This window comes from Phaethon lepturus, unplaced genomic scaffold (genome assembly GCF_000687285.1).
Source record: "Phaethon lepturus isolate BGI_N335 unplaced genomic scaffold, ASM68728v1 scaffold5253, whole genome shotgun sequence".
Lineage (NCBI taxonomy): Eukaryota > Metazoa > Chordata > Aves > Phaethontiformes > Phaethontidae > Phaethon > Phaethon lepturus.
This window is the reverse complement of record NW_010526885.1, coordinates 104,404-130,108: the sequence shown is the minus strand read 5'-3', so window position 1 is coordinate 130,108 and position 25,705 is coordinate 104,404. Positions and strand designations below refer to the sequence as shown.

Below are 25,705 nucleotides of genomic sequence, written 5' to 3'. Positions count from 1 at the left end.
ATGTGAGCTCACTTGGAACAGTGACACTAATGTCTTCTTTTAGGATTGTTTTTTGTTTTGCAAATTGTCAGGTTCTTGTGTTTTTAAGATATATGTAATGATTTAGGTTTTAATCCCACTTTTTCTCATTTTATCTGGTTTTCTAAGATGAGGTGTGATTTATTTTCTTTTAGCATCTAAAATATTCCTGAAAATATTCATAAGAGCTTTTTAATGGACTGTGTATATAATTGGTGATGGGACATATTATGGGGGTACAACAGACTGGTACCTTCCTAAAAGTGTATGGGCACATTCTAAAATTCAGAATATAAAAATAAGAGACGCTCCAAATAGCACTGTATAAAAAGAAGCCATTTCTGTTCTAATTTACTGAAAAAAATGCTTCACGAGTAGTTGCTAACATTGTTTAGTTTAGATTTTAGCAAGCATGTTAAGTCTTAGCTAATTTTAGGTCTTTGGAGTTCTCTCCTCTGTGAGCTGCAATTTAAAATAAGATCAGATTTGACAGATCATGCAGAGAAGAGTCCAGCTTCAAATAATGCACTTGAGATGTCTGTATTCAGTGTTAATGAGTTTTGAAGATCCTTCATTGCAAAGGAGCATAATGCTTCCTGTTGTGTTGTCAGTTCCTAGGCATTTAGGATTCAAGTCTACAACTGAAAACTCCTATGTGCGGAAGGTATGTCAGTCTAAGCAAAGCTTCGTATGCTTTGGCATTGTTAGTTTAGGATGACTGACAGATGTGGAAATGAAAATGCACTACTGGCTGCAGCTTTAAAAAAGAATCCAGGAGCTAAGGAGTTCAGATGGAGAACGCTGTGGGACTGATAGCGAGAGCCTTTATCAGCCTCCTTGGTCTGATTGTCGATGTTGTCCAGTTAACAGTGGCACTTACAACAAAGCATAGAGACAGAGTAAAAGGAAATAATTTCTGAAGGATCTTTGTTTGAGTCAGAGGGCTATAAAGATGTCTTAAGCTTCATCAGTATGATGTTTCTTTTTAAGTCTTATAGGACTGTGTACTGAGACCTAGCGGCAGCAAACTTTCTTTTTGCAGGGAGGTATCTTTACAACTGAAGATAGTGAGGTAAATTAGATCAACTATTTAGTTGTGCTGCTTTTTGCCTTTCAAGTAGAGGTCCTTCTCTACAGTGAACTTAGCAGGAACAGCAGAGAAAAGCTTTAAATGCAGGTCAAGTGGTGTGATATGGGATAGTGGACTCTGCTCCGGTGGCAGAAGCATGGCATTCTCAGGCTAAATAGGATAAACTTGGGAAATACAAATCAAAGAACTCAGTTCTCTCCCTTTCTTTCTTTAATTCTTTAAGACCACTGATTTTCTTTCACATAGTATGAAGGAGCATTTTTTTATTTTTATTTTTTTGGGTGTAAGGGACCATTCAGGTAACTCTGTCATCTTGTCTTGAATATCGTCCTCAAAAGATAGCACTGAGTAACCAATCAAAGTCAAGTCCCTTCTAGTGTTGGAAGAAGTGCTTCTAGAAGTACTTCTGTAACTCAGAGGAAACGTTGTTTCCAAAGCTGTTTACTAATTGGACAAAAGTGGGAGAAAGGTGTACCATGTCTTCGAGTCTGAGGATGTGAGACAGTGGGACATGGTTGACTACAAGTAGTCTCGCAAAGTCACAGCTGAGTCTGAAGAAGTTTTACTTTGTTACTAAGTTTTCTTGGCATCTCAACATCTTGCAAGAAAAGATGATGCTGTTGTCTGCAATTGCCACCTACTCCCTGGAACACAAAGGTTCTTACACTTCTCTGATAGCTAAAGCATGCCAAAGTGTTCGCCCTGTTAATTCTGATCATGAAAAAACACTTGAACAAGATACCCCTGCTACTGTGAGCCCAAGTTAGCCTCATGAAAATAAGGAGAGAAGCATTCTGTCAGTCTCTAGTGTATCCTTGAGCGGCCAAGGATTGGCCGCTTTTGGAAATGCTGGCTTCAGTATTTGATCATAAGGAATAATGTGCCTGTAGGGATAGGGTAAGCTGATACTAGATGTTTATTGAAATCAGCCTCATTTTAAGACAGTTATGCTAATGGCAAGAAATAAATTTTTTAAGAATGTTAATATTTGCTTTTAATTTACCAGGGTGCATATAACAAAATGTAAGGAAAATGCAATCTGTTTAACTTGAGAGAACATCTGGACCGTGTTCTATTTCCCATGCTGCTTCCGCTGGCACGGATGCTTATCCCAACTGGTCAGGGCCTGTCCTTGGGTATACCTGATGTCCAAGCTGCGTTGACAGAGAAAACTTAGGAATGGAGAAACACATTATAGAAACCACTCTAGATTTTGAGTTTCCTTTGTGGTATCCCACTCCTGAGGCTGTCTTGTTCCTCATGATAAGTTCCTACTTTTGACACTTCTGTCTTTGGGCCATTAGCAGCATCAGATTCCCTTGGGTGATGGTGAGGATTCATGGTGTGGCCAGGTGCCAACCTCTCCTGACCAGGTTGTCAATACAGTTAGTTAATAGCTGCCTCACTGCCTAGCCAAACCCTAGATAATTAACTCATTATGCCAGTGCCTGCTGAGCTGGGTCATTTTCCGTTTCTGTCTAGAGTCTTTCTCATGCAATTAAATCTAGTATTCCACATAAAACTATAAAATGAATTTGCAGTTTATATAACCATATAGCCGGCATTAATGTGTGCAGTTTGTTATTGGCAGTCATTTGATATTGGGTATAATGTTGCATGACTGCCTCATGGTGATAAATGTCTTGTGATGGCTGAGACCCTCCCACCCTCCCCTTCCCATTTAGAGTGTTTTAGCCAAAATGTTGCTAGTAACAACGATGACAACGGTGTGTGAAGTAGCCCGTAGAAGCCTGTTTTTTCCATATCAGGTTATTCAAAATTAAACTCCAGCACAGGGTCAAATTTTTTAAAAAGTGCTCCAGAGTCTAACTTGAAGATGTTATTTTCTCTCTTGTTTTTTCACACATATACAAAAAATGCCTGCTGTGACTCATTCCAGTAGGTGCAGCTTCAATGGTATACCACAGAGATATTTCTAGGGTTCAGTTTCAGGAAGTTTGTAATGTGATGTCTGTTTTTTGCCTTTACTAATATGTAGCCTTTTCGCTGAGTAAAGGAGGAACAGTTTGGAGGAGTTATGCAACTCCTTACCGCCATTATTGTGGGAATATGTAGAGATAATTCCAAGAAGCTGGGAGTATTTGTAACCAGAGATCTGTGATGAGAGGAGCTTTCCAGAACACAGCTGAACTACTTTTGCATCTTCCTCAGTGTTGCTTAACTTAGCTCAGATATTCAAATGAAAAGAATATCAATATAGCGGGAATATTCCCCCACCACATAATACGTGTTTTTCCAATAATCTGGAGTATGAGTAGAACCACTGCCTGTGGAAGAAACGGTCAGCACAATATACAGAGGTTCATCTCAGGAAATACTAGATTGTGACTTCTGATTCTCAAGAATAACTTTACTTACATTTCAAGTAAGGATTGTGACAGTTACACATGGCATGTATCACTGAATTCAAACTGAGTTTCTGCCAATAGCCAAAACTGTGATACTTGAACAGAAAGTCTTTTTTCAGAGATGTATGTAAGTATTACTTACTACTGCTCCAAATGTTGTCAGACTTTATATTTAAAGGATGGAAAAGTTATGTAATTTGATAAAATGTCGTAAGCCTAAGGTGCAGTTTGAGGTTTTATGTTTTTTGAAAAATTATTGAGGTTTGGTGCCTGGATAAATGCTGTTCATAGTGATCTCTATTAATTCTTGTTATTTGTGAGAGTAAGGCATGTTTTTCAACGTGGGACACAAGGCTTCAGGTACTTCTGTTCTTATTGGTGTGGAAATTGGTTCCGTATTTGCTTACAGTAGATCACAACATCTTTAGTCTTGTTGAATAATCTGTTCTACCTAACCATACCTCCAAATGTGAAAGATTACTGTTCCTAAGACATCTTAAATGAACACTGTGCAAGTGTGTATAATGTATGTGCAAACGTGTGTAAAATACAGGGGTATCGTAGGTAATTCTCTTGTTAGGGGTTTTCTTATTTTATATTAATTTAGAGTGATAGGGAATAGATTAGCAGAGCATATGTAGTGTGCATTTCATGAATGAGAGACGGAACGCTGCCACCATCTGATGACACAATCTTTTTTTGTCCTTAAACTTTATATATATTAAATTGCTGCAGAAAAGAGGCCTTGCAACTTCTGTCCACCTTTGCCTTATTAATGAAGACTTCTACATGACTAAACATTTTTCTTTTTTTTTTTTTTTCCTACTTCCCCTGGAGATGGAATTAACAGAGATGTGACTAAGCATGTATTTGCAACTAAGTTACTTGACCTTTTTACAACCCACAGCCACCACTAATGCTGCTTTGTAATGGAGACATTATCATTTATTTAAATCTTGATTAGGAAACAATTATAAGTAGGGTTTTAGTATAGCAGTAAATTGTTGTAGCCTTTAATTCATACTATAGATCGAGTGGATAAGCTTACCGACTGTAATTAGAGTGAATTATAATGACTTCAGTTGGTTGACTCACCACCAGCAGAGTAGGGCCTATGATTGGTTCTTCACATTTATTTTTTTAGTTCACTCTTGATTTTATGTTGCTGCTAAATGCTATTTTTAACTTAGTACAAAATGGAGTTACATTTACAGTTAAATGATACATATTTTGTATTAATAAAAGAGGACCTTTATGAAACAACCTGGCACCTTAGCAACACTGTGCAGCTACGCTCTTTCTTTACAATTCAAGTGACAGAACTGCTCTTAGTAAAGTTGGAGATAGATATTTTTGTGTGTGGTTTAACAATGTAAATAGAGAGCATTTCCTTTTTTACATATAATTAAATGGTAGACACAAATGGTTATTTTCAGTACGATTTAACTTTTATGTATATTGTGAATGTTGCACAATGTTTCTTAGGTTTCTCAGATGTACTGTTTTCCTTATGTTCTATCTCTCTGGTTTGGAGGGGGGTTTGTTTTTTTGTTTCTTTTTTCTTTTCTACAAATTTTCTTTAAAGATACCATATGTTGCTTGACTAAACGCAAGTATAGGGGCATCTCCTTTGAGCAAGGGAACTTCTTTTGAAATACCTTGTAAAAACATACTTATCTACTTCATTTGATAGTGAACTGCATGTATCTGAGTTTTACATTAGGTATTAAACACTCAGTGGGATTATTAAGGGTAAATTTTTTATTCTTTGCTGAGCTTCCCTCCCTTGATGTACCAGATGGTTTTTACTTCAGGCATAGAAGTGTTCTGTATGTCACAGTGCTCTGTAGGCACAGAATTAAATATGGTAAGTAGAGAGAAAAAAATGGCAAAAAATAATATAACAGGCATGCTAACTTTGTATTTGGTTTTGTTTTTTTTTCTCCCTGTCAACCTGCAGTGGATGATTCAGAGCCCTTACAAAGCTGCAACTTTCTTTGGGTGCATTGGCAAAGATAAATTTGGAGAGATCTTAAAGAAGAAGGCTGAGGAAGCTCATGTGGATGCCCATTACTATGAGCAGAGTGAAGAACCAACAGGAACCTGTGCTGCCTGCATCACTAGTGATAACAGGTCAGGGGCCTTTGATATTTTCCTAAGATATAAATGCAATCAGCATAGTGTGTGGAGCCTAATTTGTTTGGAATATTTGGCCTTGAAAAAATGAAAGTATGAGCACTGGTTTGAGACAACACAGGACTGCCTGGCTCATAGTATGGGACTGGGCGGTATTAATATACCTTTAGAGAACAGCAGTTGTATTATGGCAGAAAAGTGTGAGATAATAACAAACTACTTCTTTCAGAACTTCATAGCTTCCAGTTGCTCTGGAGAGAGAAAATATGTGGGAGACAAAAGTTGGTTAACAAGTATGTTTATGTAGCCTATGTAAAAGCTGATTGACGTGTAAGGCATATACTTGATTTGCAAATGAGGAATATACTTCAGGTGATAATGTGTTTAAAGAGAATACATAATAGCATATAGCCTGATTGAAAGGGTTAATTTGATTTTATATGAGGAAGAAAAAAGTGATTTTTTTTTTTGCTGTCGCAGTTTATAAGAAGTTCATCTAATAACTGTAATTCTGTATCTACCTCTTAACAAATTCTTCTCAATTTTGTGTTTCATGTTTTCACTTGCTACATTTTTATATGGTCTCTGTATATATTAAAAAATCACTTCTCCAGAACTCTATTTAACTTTTCTTATATTTGTAGACTATGAACAGTGGTCTTTGTGGTATTTTGTATGGTTTTAGAGCATTCCATAAGTAAGAATTTATAGAGTGATTTATTTTGGGTATTGTAATAAAATTAATAGAAACAAGAATTTCAGAAAGAGACAATGAAGACAATAGGCATTTATCTTGAGCCATGGCCCTTTCACTTTCTTCTTTGTCCCTCCACCCACAACATTTGTACTTACATACTACTTCTTTACTGATTACCTCCCGATGATTTTTTTTTTTTTTTTTAAAGGTTTCAAAACCAGCCACTCAGGTCTGCCTTAATCTGGAGATGTTACCAGCACACACCAACCCTCCCTGATTTCTGCCAATATCTAATTTTTTTGACACTAGATATGGAAACAATAATGAAAATGGTGTCAGTTACCCTGAAGAATATTTTCTATTTGGCTCTGAATAAGAGCCAAACATCTGTCATCCTTTCTGGTTTCTCTCTGTGGCTTCCAGTGCCACTGATCCTGAGGAACTGTTCTTTCCCTTTCAAAGCAGTATCAGGAGTTAGCAGAAGTTTTTACAGTAAGATAGCAGTCCCTAATTAAAATCCACACCAAACTTCCTGAGAAGTGGGTGAATGTTTTGGGTAGAATTAAAAAAAGCAGTAGGCAGCAACGTGAACTGAACTGAGAGTCAGAGGAGGGAGAATTTTCCATATAACGTGTAGAACCCTAGAACAATTTTGGTTAGAGTGGATATCTAGAGCAGGACCAGCTTTGAAGTTAAATCAGATTTTTCAGTGCCTTTTCCAGCTGGGTTTTCAATATCTCCAAGGATGGAGGTTGCACAACCTCTCTGGGCAATCTGTTTGTATTTGACCACTCTTCATAGGAGAAATTCTTTTGATCATACCCAGTTGGGATTTTCCTCATTCCAATTTGTGTCTGTTCCCTTCTGTGTCCAAGAATAGTCTGGCTCCATCTTATCTGTCAACTTTCATTAGATATTCAAAGACAGCAGGAAGGTCTCCCCTTAGGTACCTCCTCTTAAGGCACAGCCAAGCCTTTCTTCATTTAAGTGTTCCAGCCCCCTAATATTCTTGATGGCCCACTGCTGGACTCACTGCATTATGTCAGTGTCTTCCCTGTAATGGAAACCTCAGAGCTGGACACAGAACTCCAAATGAGGTCTGGAGAACAGCACAGAGATTTTTCCTCTGTGCTGAATATATAACTTACTTTGTCCTTCTGGCTGCGTGCTTGCTCATGTACACCAGAATGTGATTAACCTTCTCTGGGTGCATTGCTGACTCGTGTTCCAAGCCTGGTCCACCAGCACCTCCAGGTCCGTTTCTGCAAAGCTGTGTTGTATCCTGTCAGCATTCAGCCTATATTGTTGCATGGGAGTTATGGCATCCTAGTTGCATGACTTTGCATTTGCCTTCAAGTTTTCTGCTAGCCCAATTCTCCAGGCTGTTAAAGATCCACTGAATGACAGACAACCCTGTCCTCCAGTTTATCAACTTGTCCCTCCCAATTTAATGTCATGCATAATGTCTTACTCTCAGGAATGAGTGTACATACTCAGTGGAGGAAGGAAGTTCATTCATCTTCATCTGGAGTTTTGACATTAATTATGTCTACAGACTTCCCCCTTCATCTCCAGGATCCATATTCAGTTTTTCAAAGGGAAGACAAGCAATAAAGATGTTTAAGCTCTGTGATGCTCTCTCTTCGGTCACATAGTGTCTGTGTACGCCTCCTGTAGCGATCACCATTTCCTAGATAACATGATGGGAAACTGAAGTCAAGACTGTCAGTAGACATACACCATGAATTCATGAAAAATATGTGCATCTTTTGTGGTGTATCTCAATGAAATTTAAAAGTTTAGGTAAATTTATTCATAAAATGTCCACAAGTACTTCTTCAAGTTAAGAATAAGCTGTAAATAATAATAAATCATAATAAATAATACATAAGCTGTATTTTTTGTTTGCTAACATAAAACACTTTTCTCTCTTAATATCAAATGTTTGCTCAAATACTAGAAACAGTGGCTTCATCTGAACTGCTGTTTTAGAGCATTCTTGAGAGTGTGCAGGAAGTACAAGAGACTTAATTCCCTCCTCAGGAGATAGAAAAAAATGGCCGATGGTTGCTGCTAAAGGCTTTGTTGTGCAGTGCCCCCTCTTCTAGTGAGAGTAATTTTATTCTCAATCTTTAAGTACCCTCAGATTTGTTTCTTGGTTTTCAGCATTTTCTATATTTGTAAGAATCACTTCAACCTGGCCCCAGTTGATAAATCTATTGATTAATCTCTTGTCCATTAATCTAGATACGGGCTAACTTCCTTCTTCAGGTAATTCAGCTTTCTTGTTTCTTTTGGAGGAGCTGGCTAATAGCACTCGTGGTTTTCCCAGTAAGTGGCTGTGTATATTTGTTCCAGATGTCCTGATGTGAATGTTTCTTGTTTCTGCTAAGTGTGTCTGGCTTTTTGCAGGAAAGGGTTCTGAGCTAATTCATGATTACCACTCTGAATTCTCTAGCTTAGCAATACTAATACGCTTTTCTCAGAGCTTTTCAAGAAAATCCTAACACATGATTAAACTCTAAAGTAGTACCTACACTCTGTCATAATCTATGACTTTGATTTGTGCATTCTGTTCAGAAATACCCACATGCACAGAGTCTCCATTAGGTTGTTTGGTTTGAAGCACTCTGTCTGTCTCCAAATACCATATTTCACTGAAAAAACATCTACCTTCTCTGTGTCCCACATGTTGAACTTAGTGCTGTTAGACTTACAGTTTTAATCTGGAAAAGCTTGGTGCTTTGTCTTCGGTGTAACAATCTTTTATTACACATCACGTGCAGAGCATCTCTACAGTTGGATGGAGCCGCAGAGACTAGGTTTACAGTTTCAGGGGCATGTGGTAAGTGAAAGGAAACATATAGAGAGTCTTTGCTTTGTTTTCTGGAACATAATTGCTTTTCACTTAGCAATGTACGTAGACAGACAAGATTTTTCCAGCTAGGTCCTTGATGGATATTTAGGGTTTGCCAAAACGGAAAGATTTAATTTTATTTTTAAATTTGGTTTACAGAAAATTATCATAGTTATGCACATGTCTGTCTTGGATTTGCTTGGTTGTCTGGTGGATTTCTTGTCATTGAAATGATAGTATCCATGAAGAATGAAACTTCTTGCCCTGTTACTTGTACTGCTACAGAGGGTTGGTCTATTTGTTTATAAATTATTATTTTTTTAATTTTCCAAATTCACATTAGTTCTTATTGCCTTTAGGCTTTAGAATTAAAGAGATAAACCCCAAGAATATTCCTAGGATGAAATGACACAGAACTGTTCTATGTATTTTGATTTATTCAGAAAAAGTTAGCCTAACTTTTTATTTTTATATACTTGTTCTGTTTAACTTACAGGGATTGTGACTGATGAGTGCTTCAGGAAATTTACAGGGAGACTTGGTTGCTGTCTTCATGAGAGATTATTTGGGGCTTTTGTTTTTATTGAATAGGACAAAGAGAAATGGTGATAGCAGAAATTAGTGTTTTGAGGTGGAATAAATTGTCAAGAATTTCCAGTTTGCTTGCCTCCTAATACTTGCACATGGTACCCAGCCTGGAGGCAGAAGCGTAACTCAGTAGAAGCAGATTAGCAATTCACTCTGACCCATTATCTCTGGGTTGTAGTAGCATTAGTATCAACATCAATTGCATGCATGTTGGAGAAGGCAAAAGTTTTCAATAGCCATATGTTGTATGTGTAATTACACATTATTTATCTGGCCAATGTACTTAAATATCACAAGACAGTGATGTGTTAATGTTAAAGGTGCGTCCTATGACTATTAAATATTAAAAATTAAATTTAAAACTCTGTATGCCAGCATGGAAATGTCCATTTCCCCAACTCCCCTTCTCTATCGGATGTTATTAAACATTCTCATAATAAATTGCACAAAAGGATTTGATCATGGTAGCCAGAGTGGAGACCTAGTGCAAAACTATCTTTTTATGACCTGGTTTTAGGAGTACATCTGTAAGTTTTGTGTGTTTCATAAGGCTGAATTGAATGACTGAAGAGAAGGATTTAAGACTGAATGTATCTTACATGTAACAAAGTAAATATGATACAAGTATTTTTATTCTTACTAATGGAAGTTGTGTCCGATGGCTTGTGTTATACCTTGTTACGAAAGAATGAAGTACAAATGAGGTTTTGGTAGTTTTCCAGTAACACACAGCTAAGCCAAAGGGTTTTTTAACAGTTCGTCATCTAAAAGTAGCAATGTGACCCTTTTTCATTTGCTAAAGGAAAATATGAACCTGGGGGGGGATGGGACACCAAACCAACCCCTTTTAAAATAATATAACTTCTCATTGGAAAATGATCAAGACATACATATCCATCAACTTTTTGGTTCTAGTGAGGGAAAATAGTTTTCAGAAGAAAAACTGGAGTAGCTACTTTCCTTATAGGTGTTAAGTACTAGAAGACTTTTAAGGAAAATCTGCAGATGCTATACCATACAGAGGGAGGTATTCACAAAATGCTGATTCTAAGCAAATGAAGGCACATGAATAGTATAATAGTGACAGGTTACATAAACTATGCAGCTGGATTTAAAATACATTATTTAATATACGGTTTAAATTTAAAGAGTATTTAATATATGATTTAAAATATATTATTTAAATATTATGAAATGGTCAAATAAAGTGTATGTGTTTTATGGTGCTCGTTGTTAATTGCTTTTATGTTCCTTAGGATCTTTGATTATCTTTGAGAAATGTTGTTCTTTGTGAGAAATTTGCAGTAGTGGTAGTTAAAGAGGATCTAATGCCTGGTTTTTAATCACTTTCAGGTCCCTTGTAGCTAACCTCGCTGCTGCTAATTGCTATAAGAAGGAAAAGCATCTTGATTTGGAGAAGAACTGGAAGTTGGTGGAAAAAGCCAAAGTTTATTATATAGCAGTAAGTTCCACTTCTTTCAAATTGCTAAAACTTGTGTTACAACAATGTGAGGTTTAAGCAATGAGCATGTCTGTTGCATATGGTTTAAGATTATTTCGTAGGCATATAATGAAAGAAAATGACTGCTTCAATTTCAGCATGGTTTGATTTCTTTAAATTTAAATGTACAAATATAGAAGTATGTTTCAGTTTTATGCTTTCTTAAATTAGTGGGGGGAAAAAAATCACAAGAACTGAACATTTTCAGAGCTTTTGTGGTAGTTCATGTGGTGGATTGACCCCGGCTAGAGGTCAGGCACCCACCAAAGTTGCTCTATCACTCCCCATCCTCAACTGGACAGGGGAGGGAAAAATATAACAAGAAGCTTATGGGTCAAGATAAGGACAAGGAGAGATCAGTCAGCAATTACTGTCGCGGGCAAAACAGACTCGGCTTGGGGAAATTAGTTTAATTTATTGCCAATCAAAATCAGAGCAGGATAATGAGAAAGAAAACCAAATCTTAAAACACCTCCCCTCCCACCCCCCTTCCTGGGCTCAACTTTGCTCCCGATTTCTCTACCACCTCCCCGCAAGCGGCACAGCGGGACGGGGAATGGGGATTGTGGTCAGTTCATCACGTGTTCTCTGGCACTCCTTCCTCTTCAAGGGAAGGACGCGCACTCTTCCCCTGCTCCAGAGTGGGGTCCCTCCCATGGGAGACAGTTCTCCATGAATTTCTCCAATGTTGAGTCCTTCCCACAGGCTGCAGTTCTTCAGAAACTGCTCCAGTTTGGGTCACTTCCACAGGGTGCCGTCCTTCAGGAGCAAACTGCTCCAGCGTGGGTCCCCTACAGGGTCCTGCCAGCAGGGGTCACAAGTCCTGCCAGCAAACCTGCTCCAGCCTGGGCTCCTCTCTCCATGGGTCCACAGGTCCTGCCAGGAGCCTGCTCCACCGCGAGCCTCCCACGGGGGGACGGTCTCCTTTGGGTATCCCCCTGTTCTGGCATGGGGTCCTCCCCGGGCTGCAGGTGGAGATCTGCTCCAGTGTGGAGCTCCATGGCTGCAGGGGCACAGCCGGCCTCCCCGTGGTCTCCACCACAGGCTGCAGGGGAATCTTGGCTCTGGTGCCTGGAGCACCTCCTGCCCGGAGCACCTCCTGCCCTCCTCTTTCACTGACCTCGGGGTCTGCAGAGTTGTTTCTTTCACACATTCTCACTCTTGTCTCTGGCTGCAAATGCTGTGTGCCATTTTTTCTCCCCTTCTTGAATATGTTATCACAGAGGCACTACCACTGTCACTGATGGACTCAGCCTTGGCCAGCGGCAGGTCCCTCTTGGAGCCGGCTGGCATTGGCTCAATTGGACCCAGGGGAAGCTTCTAGCAGCTTCTCACAGAAGCCACCCCTGCAACCCCCACTGCTACCAAAACCTTGCCACGCAAACCCAATACAGTGCATCAAATTTACATTTCACATTTTCTAGTAAATTGTTGTGAAGGATGCACAAATTATGTAGAAAAACACTATTAGCATAATTATTCACTGCAAACAGTTTGAGCTTATTTGTGTGAACAATCTTAATTGCTATTTATTCCATAGTAATTACTACAGCACCTTATAACTCAATATTTCAGAAACAATGATTGTGACAAATCTTTTGAATGTGGGCGGTGGAGAAAACTGATTTTAATGACGAAATCTTACTTCTGGAATAAGGGGGTTTTAAGGATGGGGCATTAGTAGATTCACAGTTAGTATTCTTTTTTTACCATTTAGAATGAATCAAGCTAGATTAGTGTACTTGTGTAAATTACATCTTGCTTAAAAGAAGTGGTGTATTTGTTTTCCTCTTGCTCTCAAGTTGGTATGACTGATCAAAATTAGCAAACATAAAACATCTATGACAGATTAAAACCTCATAACATGCATGTAATATATGGCTTCAGTATGACAGCTGCTTCCATTCTGCTACCTGAGCTATGTGGGAATGGCTGGTAAAAAGTGTAAAAAATTGATTATCCAGAAGGAACACGTTCATTGAAAATACAGTTATTTCTTTTAGCTAGTGTTAATGTCTCCTACAGCCTGTTAGCTTGCACTGCTGTAGGCTTTACATGGTTGTTATTGATTCTTGTGTATGGCCAAGGCTGCCCCTTTATAACTGTCAACAAATACTTATAACCTTCTCAGTATACAAAGAAAACACATCCCAGTGCTATGACTGTATGTTTGTGCTGCGTTTAAAAAAATACATACAGGTATGTAGACAATAGGTGTGTTGTCTACTTGTTTTTTATTTCTGTTTTTCAAGTGTTCTGAGTTTCTATTTCCCAATAATTATACCTCAGTCTGTTCCAAGGGCCATGCTTAGGAATTAATGCTATTGGCTAAAAAAATATTGAAAGGCCAAGAGTATAGTTTAAATAAAGAAGAAGAATGACAAATGTTACCAAAAGCTATACTGCACTAAGTTTATTTTTTTAATTTTACTATGCTTATATATAATTACCAGTGAAGCTTACAATATACAATTTAGAAAAATTAAACTTAGTGGAGATGTTTCAGGAAAAGTGGGAAATGTTACATGAGGTGAAAAACAGGTTTGAGTTTTTTAAGATATAGCCTTCATCTTACTTTAGTTCTAAAGCCACTCTTTTGTGCTCAGTCAGTTTGATCACTTAAATTTTGACTAGATGATTCACTACAATGATTTTCATGTATGTTAAAAGCTGTTCTTCAGATGCCATTTCTATGACATCCAAGCTTCGACTAAGAGACAGAGAACTATTGTACTAAACTGAAAATAAAACCCAAGATAAGTAAATAATACTGAAGTGCTAATAAATTATATTAAATATTTGCAAAATGGAATTCAGATAAGGGAAACATCTGATAGCAGAAGGAAATCTTTTGGGTAAAGAACCTGTTTCACACGTGTAGCAAAAGCACTCAAGGATGCGTTCATCTAAGGGATTTCTAGGACAGTGTTACCACTTGAGATTACAGATTGCATGTGTAACTTTAACGAAAGGAGACAATGTGTAGAACTGTACACGTTCCCTGATGTTATATTTATGCCCTTTTCTTTCATTTAGCTTCTTTACTTGCAGGTTTGTAGCGGTTTACAAGTTTAAACAAAACCATGTAATGAACAATTACCACTGCTGAGGTATGGGATAGCTCTCAGAGTCATTAATTTGCCCACTGTTGTCTGTCTTCACTTTAGTCTTGTTACCTTCCTTGGCTATGCAGTGTGCATATGTTGCTTTTCATTTCCTTCTTTCTATCCAATGGTCACCTATTCCTGGCATTGCGTTAGAATGTATGTTAGTGACAGATACTTATTCTGGAAACCTGTGTCCTGAGATCATCAAACAATCTCGTTTCTTGGCAGAGCAGGGCAGTTGCTGCTTTAGGACAGGTCTGTGATATCCTGTGGTCATCTGTATGTGCTTCCTAGAATAGATAATATGCTTTTCAATGCAGCATTCAGCAGAATGGCCCTCAGGTGAAACTTAGCTCTGAAATCTAATCAATTCACAGAGGGCGGAGTTGGTACAAAGGAAAATATAGTGAAGCCTTGACACAACCCTTGAAGACAACTTCTGTTACCATGAATTAACACAATACATCTATTTTAGCCATCTGGTAATCAGATCCAGCAGATAAATTGAAGAAAGACTAGCAAAGAATAGGACCCTGTAAATCACAGATATAAGCAAAACGCAGAGGCTGCCTCAGCTTTCTCAAAGATGGTAAACTTTAAAGATATATTTTAATACTTTAAAATTACTCTACTTTGTATCATTTAAGATAGATTGCATGTACTGTCAAACTCTGTGCAATTTCTTTCCCTTTTCCAAATATAATTCATATAGCAGTAATTTCTACCATTGACATCTTCTACATCTTCCAGTCTGTCATATTCATTTTGCTGTGGATCAGCTAGCTGTGCTGCTAGTGTCTGATTAGAATTCACTGTGAGGGATTTTATTTGGTTCCTACTGGGGCCAGAAAAATGTCTCTGCCTCAGACATTTCCTTCATTTCAGAATAAGTTTGCACAGTGCAAAACCGAGGAAGGTAACAAGACTAAAGTGAAGACGGACAACAGTGAGAGAGTTATGTCATGACATGTGAATGGGACACAAGCTGACATGAAAATAATCTTAAACTGTGTTTTGTGTGGGTTTGTGGTTTTTTTCATTTTTTTTATTCTTTCTTTCTTTCTGTGAATCTGTGCTTTCTGTCAGGACTTTCATTTTAGAATTCTTAATGTGTCTTTTTTTCTTGCAAATTCTTACTAACTTGGGTGATAAAACTCCATATTTGGGCACCTTGCTTGTCTTCTTTTCAGAGGCATTTAATAAACTGATGGTAGTACTGTATTTATGTAGGCATCTCTTAGAATTCTATAACATGTATTGGGTTGTGGGGGTCTTGGGGCGGTTTTGTTCAGATCATCAGTGTCCTTAGTGCCAAGTGAAATCTGGAAGTTCTTGGTGCTCTGTTTCTTTGACACTGCACACAAACATATGAACATTTTTGAGGCAACTTGCAGTATATAGCTATTAATTTTCTTATCTTATGAAGGCCTGGAATGCAAAGATATGTTTATTGTCAATGTTTTTGATTTAAAAAAAAAATCTGCTGATAAGAGTTTTAGGAGAGCAGAAAAGCTGAGGAGAATTTTAGTTGTCATTTGACTCCAGTCAGCACCTCCATGTTACTGTATGTAAGTAAGGAATTTTGCACTTGTCCTTTCATAATGAGAATAAAATGGAAAAGGAGAAAATGCTTTCCTTCATTAATATCTGGGCTTAACCTTGTTAAGTCTTAACATCTTAAGATGTTAAGAAATCTTAACTGTGTAACAACTGATACTGCTTGCTTACACAGGCAGCTGCATTTTAACTTTCTGCCTATAGCTGAACATTATTGCCACCAGTGTGGTGCTTCCCAGATCTGTTATCTCTTGTTATCTCTTGTTCCAGTTAGACATCCTTTTTTTTGCCAGTTATTTAGCTTTACTCAATTTGTTTTTCAGTCCAACACCTGCATTCATTTAACGTTTGCAGTTGGAGGCATTAGGTGGGTGAAACACTGTCATATGATGCTAATATTATCTTTGTGCTGAAGTAATAAATGTGTTCTTGAAAGTTCCTTCTGTGCTTCAGTTTTTCTTTTTTTTCTTAAATACTTCCCTTTACTAAGCATATGAAATGGCAGTATTGACTGGAGCTAGGTTCCCAATCTATAGTAACTTGAGTCTTACCTTAGAATGCATCAGTTAAGTAGCTCCCAAAAACCAAAGAGATCTTCCTTTAATAAAATGCTTTTCTCTTTTCTGTACAAAGTAAAATAGTAGATTGTTGTTTAGGGACTGTATTTGAATTTGTATTTTGTGGATATGGTTTGTGTGCTTAAAAGGCCGGTGTTATACGTGGTACTGCTCAAAGGTTTCCTCAGTATCTGTGTAGACTCCTTGCCTAGCCATGTCATATAGGTACAGCATTGCTGATGCTCATGCTTGCCTGTGTTCATTAAAGAAATGTAGGACCATTTTACACCATACTTTATGCATTATGATCTCTTGTCTTTGCTTTTTGAATTTACAGTGCCTGAAAGCTTCATCTCCTGTGCTACCGGTTGCAGGTAGACAGTAGAGGAGCAATGAAGCTTTTTTTTGTAGCTCTTAAGACTTACTTCTATGCACCTGAATTTAGGTTTGCTCACTTTCAGTATTGCCATACAAATGTTTATTCAGAGAAGGTAACTCTTTCACTCCCTCAGCTTTGCATGGGTGGTGTTGTTTCACAATCCATAAAAGTTTAAACTACACCCTTTTCCTACTCCCACGTAGAAAATAGTAGAAATTTCTCAGTGGTGATGCCCTTTAGTTGTACCACATGAAGTATAAAATTTTCTAATATTGCTTAGCCCACAGTTAAATTATATTCTCCACCTCCAGCATCTCTTTTGTGTTTACAAATTTAATGGCAAGTGTTGTTTATTTTGATGTTAATGACAGTTAAGATCAATACCAGGTATTCTGGTCTTACGCTGAGTTTCAAGTAGGAAACGTCATGTGTTGTGGCATGTCATAATGAACCCAATGTAACATACGTATCTGCTGGAGGAGAAGGCTTTAAGGCTCCAGCCACCCTGGTATGTTTCCACAAATACTGTGGTATTTTTATATTTATTTTCTTTTAATGCCTAAGTGCTTGTCTAAGCAGAGAGATACTGTGGTGGTGTAGGGGCTTGATGGCGGAATTATCTGGTTTCAACATGAGTCTGTCAAAACATAAGCTTGATGTCAGCAATGTGTAGCAAAACTTAAATAACATTCTACAGTATTTTACATGAGTTTGGCTATTCTCCTTGAGAAAAAATGCTGATTATTATAACAATGTAAGTATAAATGAAATTTCTTTTGTACTGTCTTCTCCTTTCAGAGGCATATTCAATGAAGGCATTTTTATTGTAATTTAGTGCTATGATGAGTATGATAATTTACAATGGATTGTGATAGTGTTTTTCTTTGAGATGTGCTGGGTCTGTGTGTGCATCATGTGAAACGAGAGACCTAGACACTGGCAGGAATCAAAATATCCCCTGAAAAAAGACATTTGTTTGAATAACTCCACAATAGCTTCTTTTCCATTGATAACTTTTGCCATGGTGCTCTGGCATCAGTATGTATGCCATTTGACATGCAAAACTATTTCTCACAATAATGAATAGGTTTTATGGCCAGGAAAACACCATTCTGAATGTCTTAACCATAAAGGAGAAGCTGCAGCTAGCAACAGTTAGTTGTGGCCTTTTTTGCTGGCTGGGGATAACATTGCCTTCCTGAAACCCACCAGCTCTGAGGAACTGTGTTTTCTGGAAGTTAGAGCTGAAGTGTGACACATTCATTGTGGAGAGCTGGTAGGCTCTGTATCTAACCAACAAGTAAATCTGCTATTTACTGGCTTGCAGAACAAATATGGGAAAAATACTTCCTTTCTCATAAATACAGAAATTCACAGCTTTATTTCTTTGATCAAAATGGTAAAAAAAGCTTTGTCTAAACTGGCACCAGTATTATGTCTATTCTGTGTTGTATTTAGGATGTGGTGTGCATTATGCTACCCTTTCAGGTATAACTTCTCATGCGTAGACAATTTTGCCAGTGTTTTCTCAAGTTACTTATGAGGAAAAGTGAATTAGAAACTTTTTTTCTTATTTTTTGTGAAGTTTGATCCTCAAGATGTCATTCTTTGAAGATGGATGCTTTCTACTTTATGCAGAAAAATGCATCATCATCTTTTAAGAAAGATTGCACTTCCTTTTTGTGTAATAGAAAATCAATGAGAATCTGTCGAACATCGTAAAAATATTTATTTCTAAACCTTCACCTTTATGCTATTAATTATATTTATATGAATATTATATTCTTTTATATGAAGAATATACACGTTTCCTTTCCTGTCATTCTTCGCCTACCACCTAGCCTTTAAACTGCAGATACTCTTCTTCAGCACAGCAATTATTGAAGTTCAGTCATCGCTCCTTTTATCATGTGATTTTTGGGTGTTTTTTAGAAGAATGCATTATTAGAGCACTTACACAGCCAGTCTAGCTGCAACAGCCAGGCGGCAATAGCAGGGCCATTTTTCACAAAGAAAATGTTGAACAGGAGCCAAATGTTTGGTGGCAGAGTCTGTTGCTAGGAAATCAAGTTCCTGAGGCGATTAATGACAAAGCAAGCAATAACAAGAAGGCAGAATTACAGATTTAAAAGAGAGGGAGAAAAAAAGTGGTTGGTGTTATAATTACCCAAAGAAATCCGTACTCATTAAATTGGCTGTTTTTATGATTGACTTTAATTGGAGGTTAGCTCAGATATTTAGCTCCTTTCCCACCCCTTTAAACACACACATGCACATAATCTGTAGAACTGCAGACTTGTTTTTCTAAGCATTGAGAGGAGCTTGCCCTGTAATTTGATCCCCACTGACAGATGCATTTTCTATGCTGCCATTTTGAATTAACCTATTGTGCAACAATTTTCCTCAGCTCTGTTGAATAAAACATCAAGTCTTATTACCTCAGATGGATTTGATAGAGTAAAAGAATGTACTTCTAGCTGAAGTAGACTATTTGCAATGAGTTCAGTGATTTGAACTCTGCCAACAAGCACCAATAATTTGTGATGTATACTTAAAGAACGAAAGAGAGAAGAGCCATGTGGGGGGTCCTTTTGGCTGTATGAAGTTCAAATGCAAACCTCAGAGTAATATTGTTGTTTGTGCTCAGGTTATTCCCCAAGATCAAGCCTTTTTAGGTAAAGCATGTTAACTAAGATTTTTACCATTAAGCAGATTGGTTTTGAACCAGAGATTCTCTTACCCCCAGAGGTTATCCAAACTGTCGGGCTACTGTGGGATTAGAAAACATAAAAATCAATCCCCCTCTCCCAGAAACCCCAACAGTTGGATTCGTCCTCTGAGACTTCTTTTGTGAAGAGAAATTTTCCCTTGTAAAGTTAAACTGGAATAAATGATGTTTTAAAATTATTTTAAATTCCAAATAATTTGTATCCTGTGGTAAGGGAAGAGCAAGCTTTCACCTTACTCACTTTTCTCCCCAATTAGAACAACCTAGGCAGTCGGTTCAACAAAATTTGGGCACAGAAATGGGGAGGCAACTGACCCTGACATTTAAATCCTGTCATGTTTCATTGAGCATATTCAAGATAATATTCCCTACTTGCAGCAAGTGATAAGTGAGAAAATATTCTTTTACAGTACCTGTAAGTGAACATACAGAAGCTGACTATAAAAGCTAAATGGTGCCATAGGTCTCCAAATTCCTAATCAAACAGTGAAACAATAGAACTGCTCGTATTCTGTCCAACAATACCCACATTACTAATCAGATGCCAATGCCAAGCTGTCTGCTTTGTTAAATACCCAGGTTCCCTGAGGCAAGAAGACAGCTGCTATACTACAATGAAATTTGGTAGCTCAATCTATTTTTGCTACCCTTGGGCTATCAAGCTACCGTGAATTCAGACCACCCCAATTGGTACACTTTAGGGATTTTTTTTCAAAGTGTTTGTAATTAAAATGATAAAACATCATTATTACTCCAAATATGTTGTGTGCACTTTGCATTTGACAGATACCTACAGAGATAAACCCAGCATGTAATTTTCATTGACATAATGGTTGTGATTGCATTACCATTTTAAAAGTATATTGCTTGCGGTGGGGGGAAGGAAGAGGGGAAAGGGCATGCTTTTATTTCTTTAGTAGAATTTGTAAATGTGTTGAAATACTCAAACAGTCTCTTGGTTGCAAGCTACTTGCCTGCAAAGGCTGAATTGGGCTTTGTAGCAGACTGGGGAGCGGTGAGAAGAGGTGTTCACCAGGGCCAGCTCTGCCACCAGGGACAGGCACCCTCTGCGCCACCCCAAGACCACTGCAGAGACCTCTGCTCCCAGATGCCTCTGCCTTTAGGGACACTGAGTCTCAAATCATATGTAAAGTCTGTGCAGACTTAACATACTATTTAAATGTAAATTAAAAAGGGAAGCCTTCATACTCTTAAGGGGCGAGGTGAGTCAATTTGAAGGGAAATTTTTACTGCAGGTCCTCTTGCATGTCAGTCTTTATTAGATGCTCTCTTTATGAAAGCACAAGAATTTTGTCTGTTACCATGTCAACTTTGTTAGAGCAAAAACTCAAAACTAAAGCACCATTAATTCAAGGAGTTAGAAGCTGTGACTGAAACAGTATTGGTTCTGTCTTGAATTACTTTTTGTTTCAGTACTTCTCTGATAAGGTTTAAAAGGAATCATTAATTTAAGACTGTTCTGAAGACTAAAACTTGAAATTTGTGAGTTTTTCTAATTTGAGGTAACTTGCTTATTTCGGATGCTGACTACCAAAACTTATAATAAATTTGTAGTCACCGCCCTGTGTACAGTTGATTGAAATTTGGGGTTCCACCTTTCTTCCGAAGGAATTCATCTCATTAACATGTGGAGATGTCGTAGTCTGCATAACCATGAAATAAGTATTCTTTGTGTTTATGTCATCAACTGCCACATTAAAACCAGCATATAAATACTACAGCAGTTGTGCTCTGTTTTACATGAAGAAGGTTAATTTTTTAACAGCAAAATCTACATGAATGTGTGTAACTTGAGTTAAGCTATTTATGGTAGCCCACTACTTGGTCTGAAGTTGAAATTATAGTTTCATTTATCATGTACATGTGTAGTAGGGACAGTGCAGTTGTTTAAATACAAAACTTTTTTTTCTTGCAAAAAGTTATGGTTAATGATTTGCTTTGAGCACTCTGAAATGATAAACTTCTGCTTGTTATTTCAAAGGCAGTAACTTTTTTGCTAAAATTATAGAATGTTATGTATACATAGTGCAAGGAGATTAATTTATGCTTCTTACCTCAAAAACTGATCTGTACTGAATGGCATTGGTCTACGCTGTAGACTACAGGTGTTTTTAAATAGCAGGTGTTGCAAGCAGGATAGGAACCTGCAGGCTACTTCTTGATTCTGCAAGTAATAGGGCAACCCCTGGTATCGATACAGGCTGGGGGATGAAGGGGTCAAGAGCAGGCCTGAGGAGAAGAGCTTGGGAGTACTTGTGGATAAAAACCTGGACATGAGCCGGCAATGGGTGCTTGCAGCCCAGAAGGCCAACTGTATCCTGGGCTGCATCCAAAGCAGCGTGGCCAGCGGGTTGAGGGAGGGGATTCTGCCCCTCTACTCCGCTCTGGTGAGACCCCCCTGCAGTGCTGCGTCCAGCTCTGGAGCCCTCAGCACAGGAGAGACATGGGCCTGTTGCAGAGGGTCCAGAGGAGGCCACAAAAATGATCAGAGGGATGTAACAGCTCTGCTGTGAGGACAGGCTGAGAGAGTTGGGGTTGTTCAGCCTGGAAAAGAGAAGGCTCCAGGGAGACCTTATAGCAGCCTTCCAGTACTTAAAGGGGACTTACAAAAAAGACGGGGACAGACTTTTTAGCAGGGCCTGTAGCGATAGGACAAGGGGTAATGGTTTTAAGCTAAAAGAGTGCAGATTTAGACTAGATCTAAGGAAGAAATTTTTCACAATGAGGCTGGTGAAACACAGGGACATGTTGCCCAGAGAGGTGGCAGATGCCCCATCCCTGGAAACATTCAAGGTCAGGTTGAACGGAGCTCTGAGCAATGTGATCTAGTTGAAGATGTCCCTGGTCATTGCAGGCAGGTTGGGCTAGATGGCCTTTGAAGGTCTCTTTCCAACCTAAACTATTCTATGATTCTATGAATTACCATTTTAAAAAGTAAAAATGTATTTACAGCATAGCTAAGCAATATCCTAAAAATCTATGTCAAGTAAAGTTGTGTGCTACGTTGTGCTTAGCAATTGTGTGCTTAGAATAAAAAAGTATTTTGCAAAAATGTTTCTGCACAGATTTTCAGTGATAACATATTAAACGTGTTAATAGCATGCCTTGCAGATTGGGCCTTTTACAACTTTGTGATAGATTCTTTAGCCCTTTAGGAGTCAGAGAGCTGAGTCCAGCCAGCCTTGCTTGTTATCAGGTTTATTTGAAGATGGAATTGACCAATTCTAAAAACAGGCTCTGGAATTTCATTTGAAAGAGGCTACGGGACATAAGACAGATCCTGATTTTGCCTTGGTGCAACAGAAGAAAAGACCTTTCCCCTTTCTCAGGGGATATCTGTTTTAGCTGAGATCTTTGTGGTGGTTTTGAGTTTCTTTCTAAAGTATAGAACTGTGCCCTAAAGACAGGGCTGAGCAGGTTTTGTGGTATGGCTTTAATCCTTCTAGTCATGGGGCTAATGCTCAATCAGCAGTGTGCTGGGTCACCTACTTCGTAAATGTGCTTCAGACTGTCTGGTTTGGTCAAAAAAAAAGATGATACTGCTTTTTTCTTTTCTTCTTCCTTTAATTAAGGATAGAATACTAAAGGGACAGGAAATATTAAATTCACTGAATAAGTAGTGAGTGCTGTTTTAGAAGAAATTTCTAAGTTGGAGAAATAGAGGTAGACACTGTTTCCTTCGAAGGCATATCCAGACCATCATGGTAGCAGGTAGGGCTTGACCGATGAAACATCATTTTAACAATATGAACAAACTAAAAACACCAGTACTAATCCTTGCAAAGGTTTGACTTAAAAGCTAAGGGCACTTAGATTTTGTGCACAATAGAAGGATTTTGCTGATGCAGCTGCTGTGGAAAACCCTCCTGGGGATTTACACTTCTCTCTGGCATAAGCACCCTAATGTGGACTCAGTTTATAACAGCTGCTATACCAGCAGAAATGCTCTCACCTTCCCAGACTAATCGTACTTGCACCAAAGGTTTTATTGGCAGGACTATGTCAGTTAAGGATAATGTGGTTTTTTGGTGTTTCTAAATAATGTAGCTGCTCGGGCAAAATAATTTAATACCTGGCCATCATATTCACTGGAAATATCAGCATACTCAGAGCCTGTAGTCCACAGATATCGCAAAGCCCTTTCTAAATCACATGATTTCTCATGTGTATTATGTGGCTCATAATGCCTACCCTTTGAAGATCTGTAGATGAGAAGATCTGTCTTGTTACCACTTTTTATGCTAAAGTTACTGAAGTTGTTTTGCAGAATGCCACTGCTGCTAATAGTTTTTTGCCAACTATACTATTGCAGATGCAATATAACAATACGTTCCTGCAAATTTGAAAATGGTGGAGAACAGCAGTTAACAGTATTTAGCATGAAATATGCCTCAGCATATGCCTCTGAACATGTCTTTTTTTAGACCATATGGAGTATAATTGGTGCTGAACAACATCGAGGTGTTTTGTGAAAAGTAAAGGCTAAGCATTAGAAAAAGTCATAAGATCTTAAAAAATGGGAGAAAGGGAAGAAAGAAGTACTGAATTTCTGTCTTGTGCTCTCTGCATAACCTGAAGTGAGAGACCACAGTATTTTTAATAGATTTCACAGTAGAGTTAAAATTAAAGAATTCAGCAAAACAATGTCAGGTAGTGGGCATGGAAGGTGGTGTGAGTAATTGGAATGAAGCAGAAACAACCTAACCATCCATTGAGAGCATCAAGGAGAATATCGACATTTATGGTTGGGCTTACTATCATTGGAACTCTATGTATAGAATGTTCTTAATGCACTTGATCACAGCAAGTAAGGTAAGAATTAATTTCATTCTTAAATATGAATTTCTGCTGTCCTTTGAGGACAAAGGAGTCAAAACTTAGAGTTTTTATTCATTTACTTATTAAGATATCTTCTTTCCAAGAGATAATGTAGAATTAGTAACGCAATGTGCTAAAATTAAAATTCCTTACCACTTTATTGATTTTAAAGAGAAATTTACAAACTAGAAGTGACTGAAAATTTTCAACAACATGAAGGATCCAATTTTCTTTGAAGAAAAAGAGAAATTTTCAATGAGCATGTATATAAATGATAGCAAGTATTTATTCCCCAGAACTAAGTGCTGTCCCGAAGTGTTGCTTTATACTGCTGAGAATGGGCTGAAGAGAGTTTCTGCTGAGGGCTGTAGATTCTTATCTGCCTAATTGAGCCATCATTTGTTGACATGAGGGAAATCATGTGACCTGCCTTTAATGCATTTCTCAGTAGCAGCAGGAGTGTAAAATGTAGTTCATGGAAGGGGAACAGAAAATGTTACGATTTTTTAGAATGGCCTTCTATATAGAATACTGTGGATTTTGTATTGCAGCAGAATCAAATGTTTGAACATTCATATGGTAAATATGTTATATATAAAAGATTCTAATTATTTTGAAAGCATTGAACTTCTTTCTATTACAAAGCCTCCAAACCTTCAGAATATGAATTTAACAAGTTCTTCATTTTATCAGTATGATGTTAAAATTATGTCAGTAGAATTGAAAGCAGGTTTCATCTTTCTTTTCTTTTGAGCAAAATGTCCACATAGTAATTTGCCCAATTGCAGAGTTGGTACCAAGTGTTGTACAGTGGTAAAAGGAATAACAGAAAACATTCAATATTATCATTTAGTAGATAAGTACCAGAGAAGTGTATTAAAAACGTCTGTAATTGGAGGCACATTCTCTACGTTATTCAGTCCATCTAGCACATCAATTTTATATTAAACTTCAGTCATGCTCCCTAAACGAATATCCTATTTTATAGAATGTAGAATTATAGGCATGCTGGTGTCTTTTAGAGAGCTCTGTTTGCTAGAATAGTCTTTTTTAAATTTCAGTTTTGTTTTTAAAGTGATTGCTGCTTGTTCTGTTGGTGAAGTGATATCATAGGTTGGAATACAGGGGTACAGTAGCAAAAACACTTTAGAATGATATGTAGAAATAATGTAACCAAGGGACATGAAACTGGTATAACTCTGGAGGTTAGCTTGCCAATGAACAGAAAAATCTCATCGTGTCTGCTAATTTTCATATCACTAGCAGTCATGTCACCAACTGA

General features: G+C 37.8%; 1 protein-coding gene across 1 annotated transcript in view; it reads left to right on the top strand.

Moving 5' to 3' along the window:
• Positions 1-607: 607 nt before the first annotated feature.
• ADK (adenosine kinase) overlaps positions 608-25,705 on the top strand; it is a gene marked incomplete at its 3' end in the record, with an annotated part of 125,056 nt that continues 99,958 nt past the window's right edge. The window contains exons 1-3 of the mRNA XM_010283198.1: positions 608-682; positions 5,438-5,610; positions 11,109-11,217. Coding sequence (XP_010281500.1) covers positions 608-682; positions 5,438-5,610; positions 11,109-11,217 — 357 coding nt within the window. The remainder of the gene's footprint in view (positions 683-5,437; positions 5,611-11,108; positions 11,218-25,705) is intronic.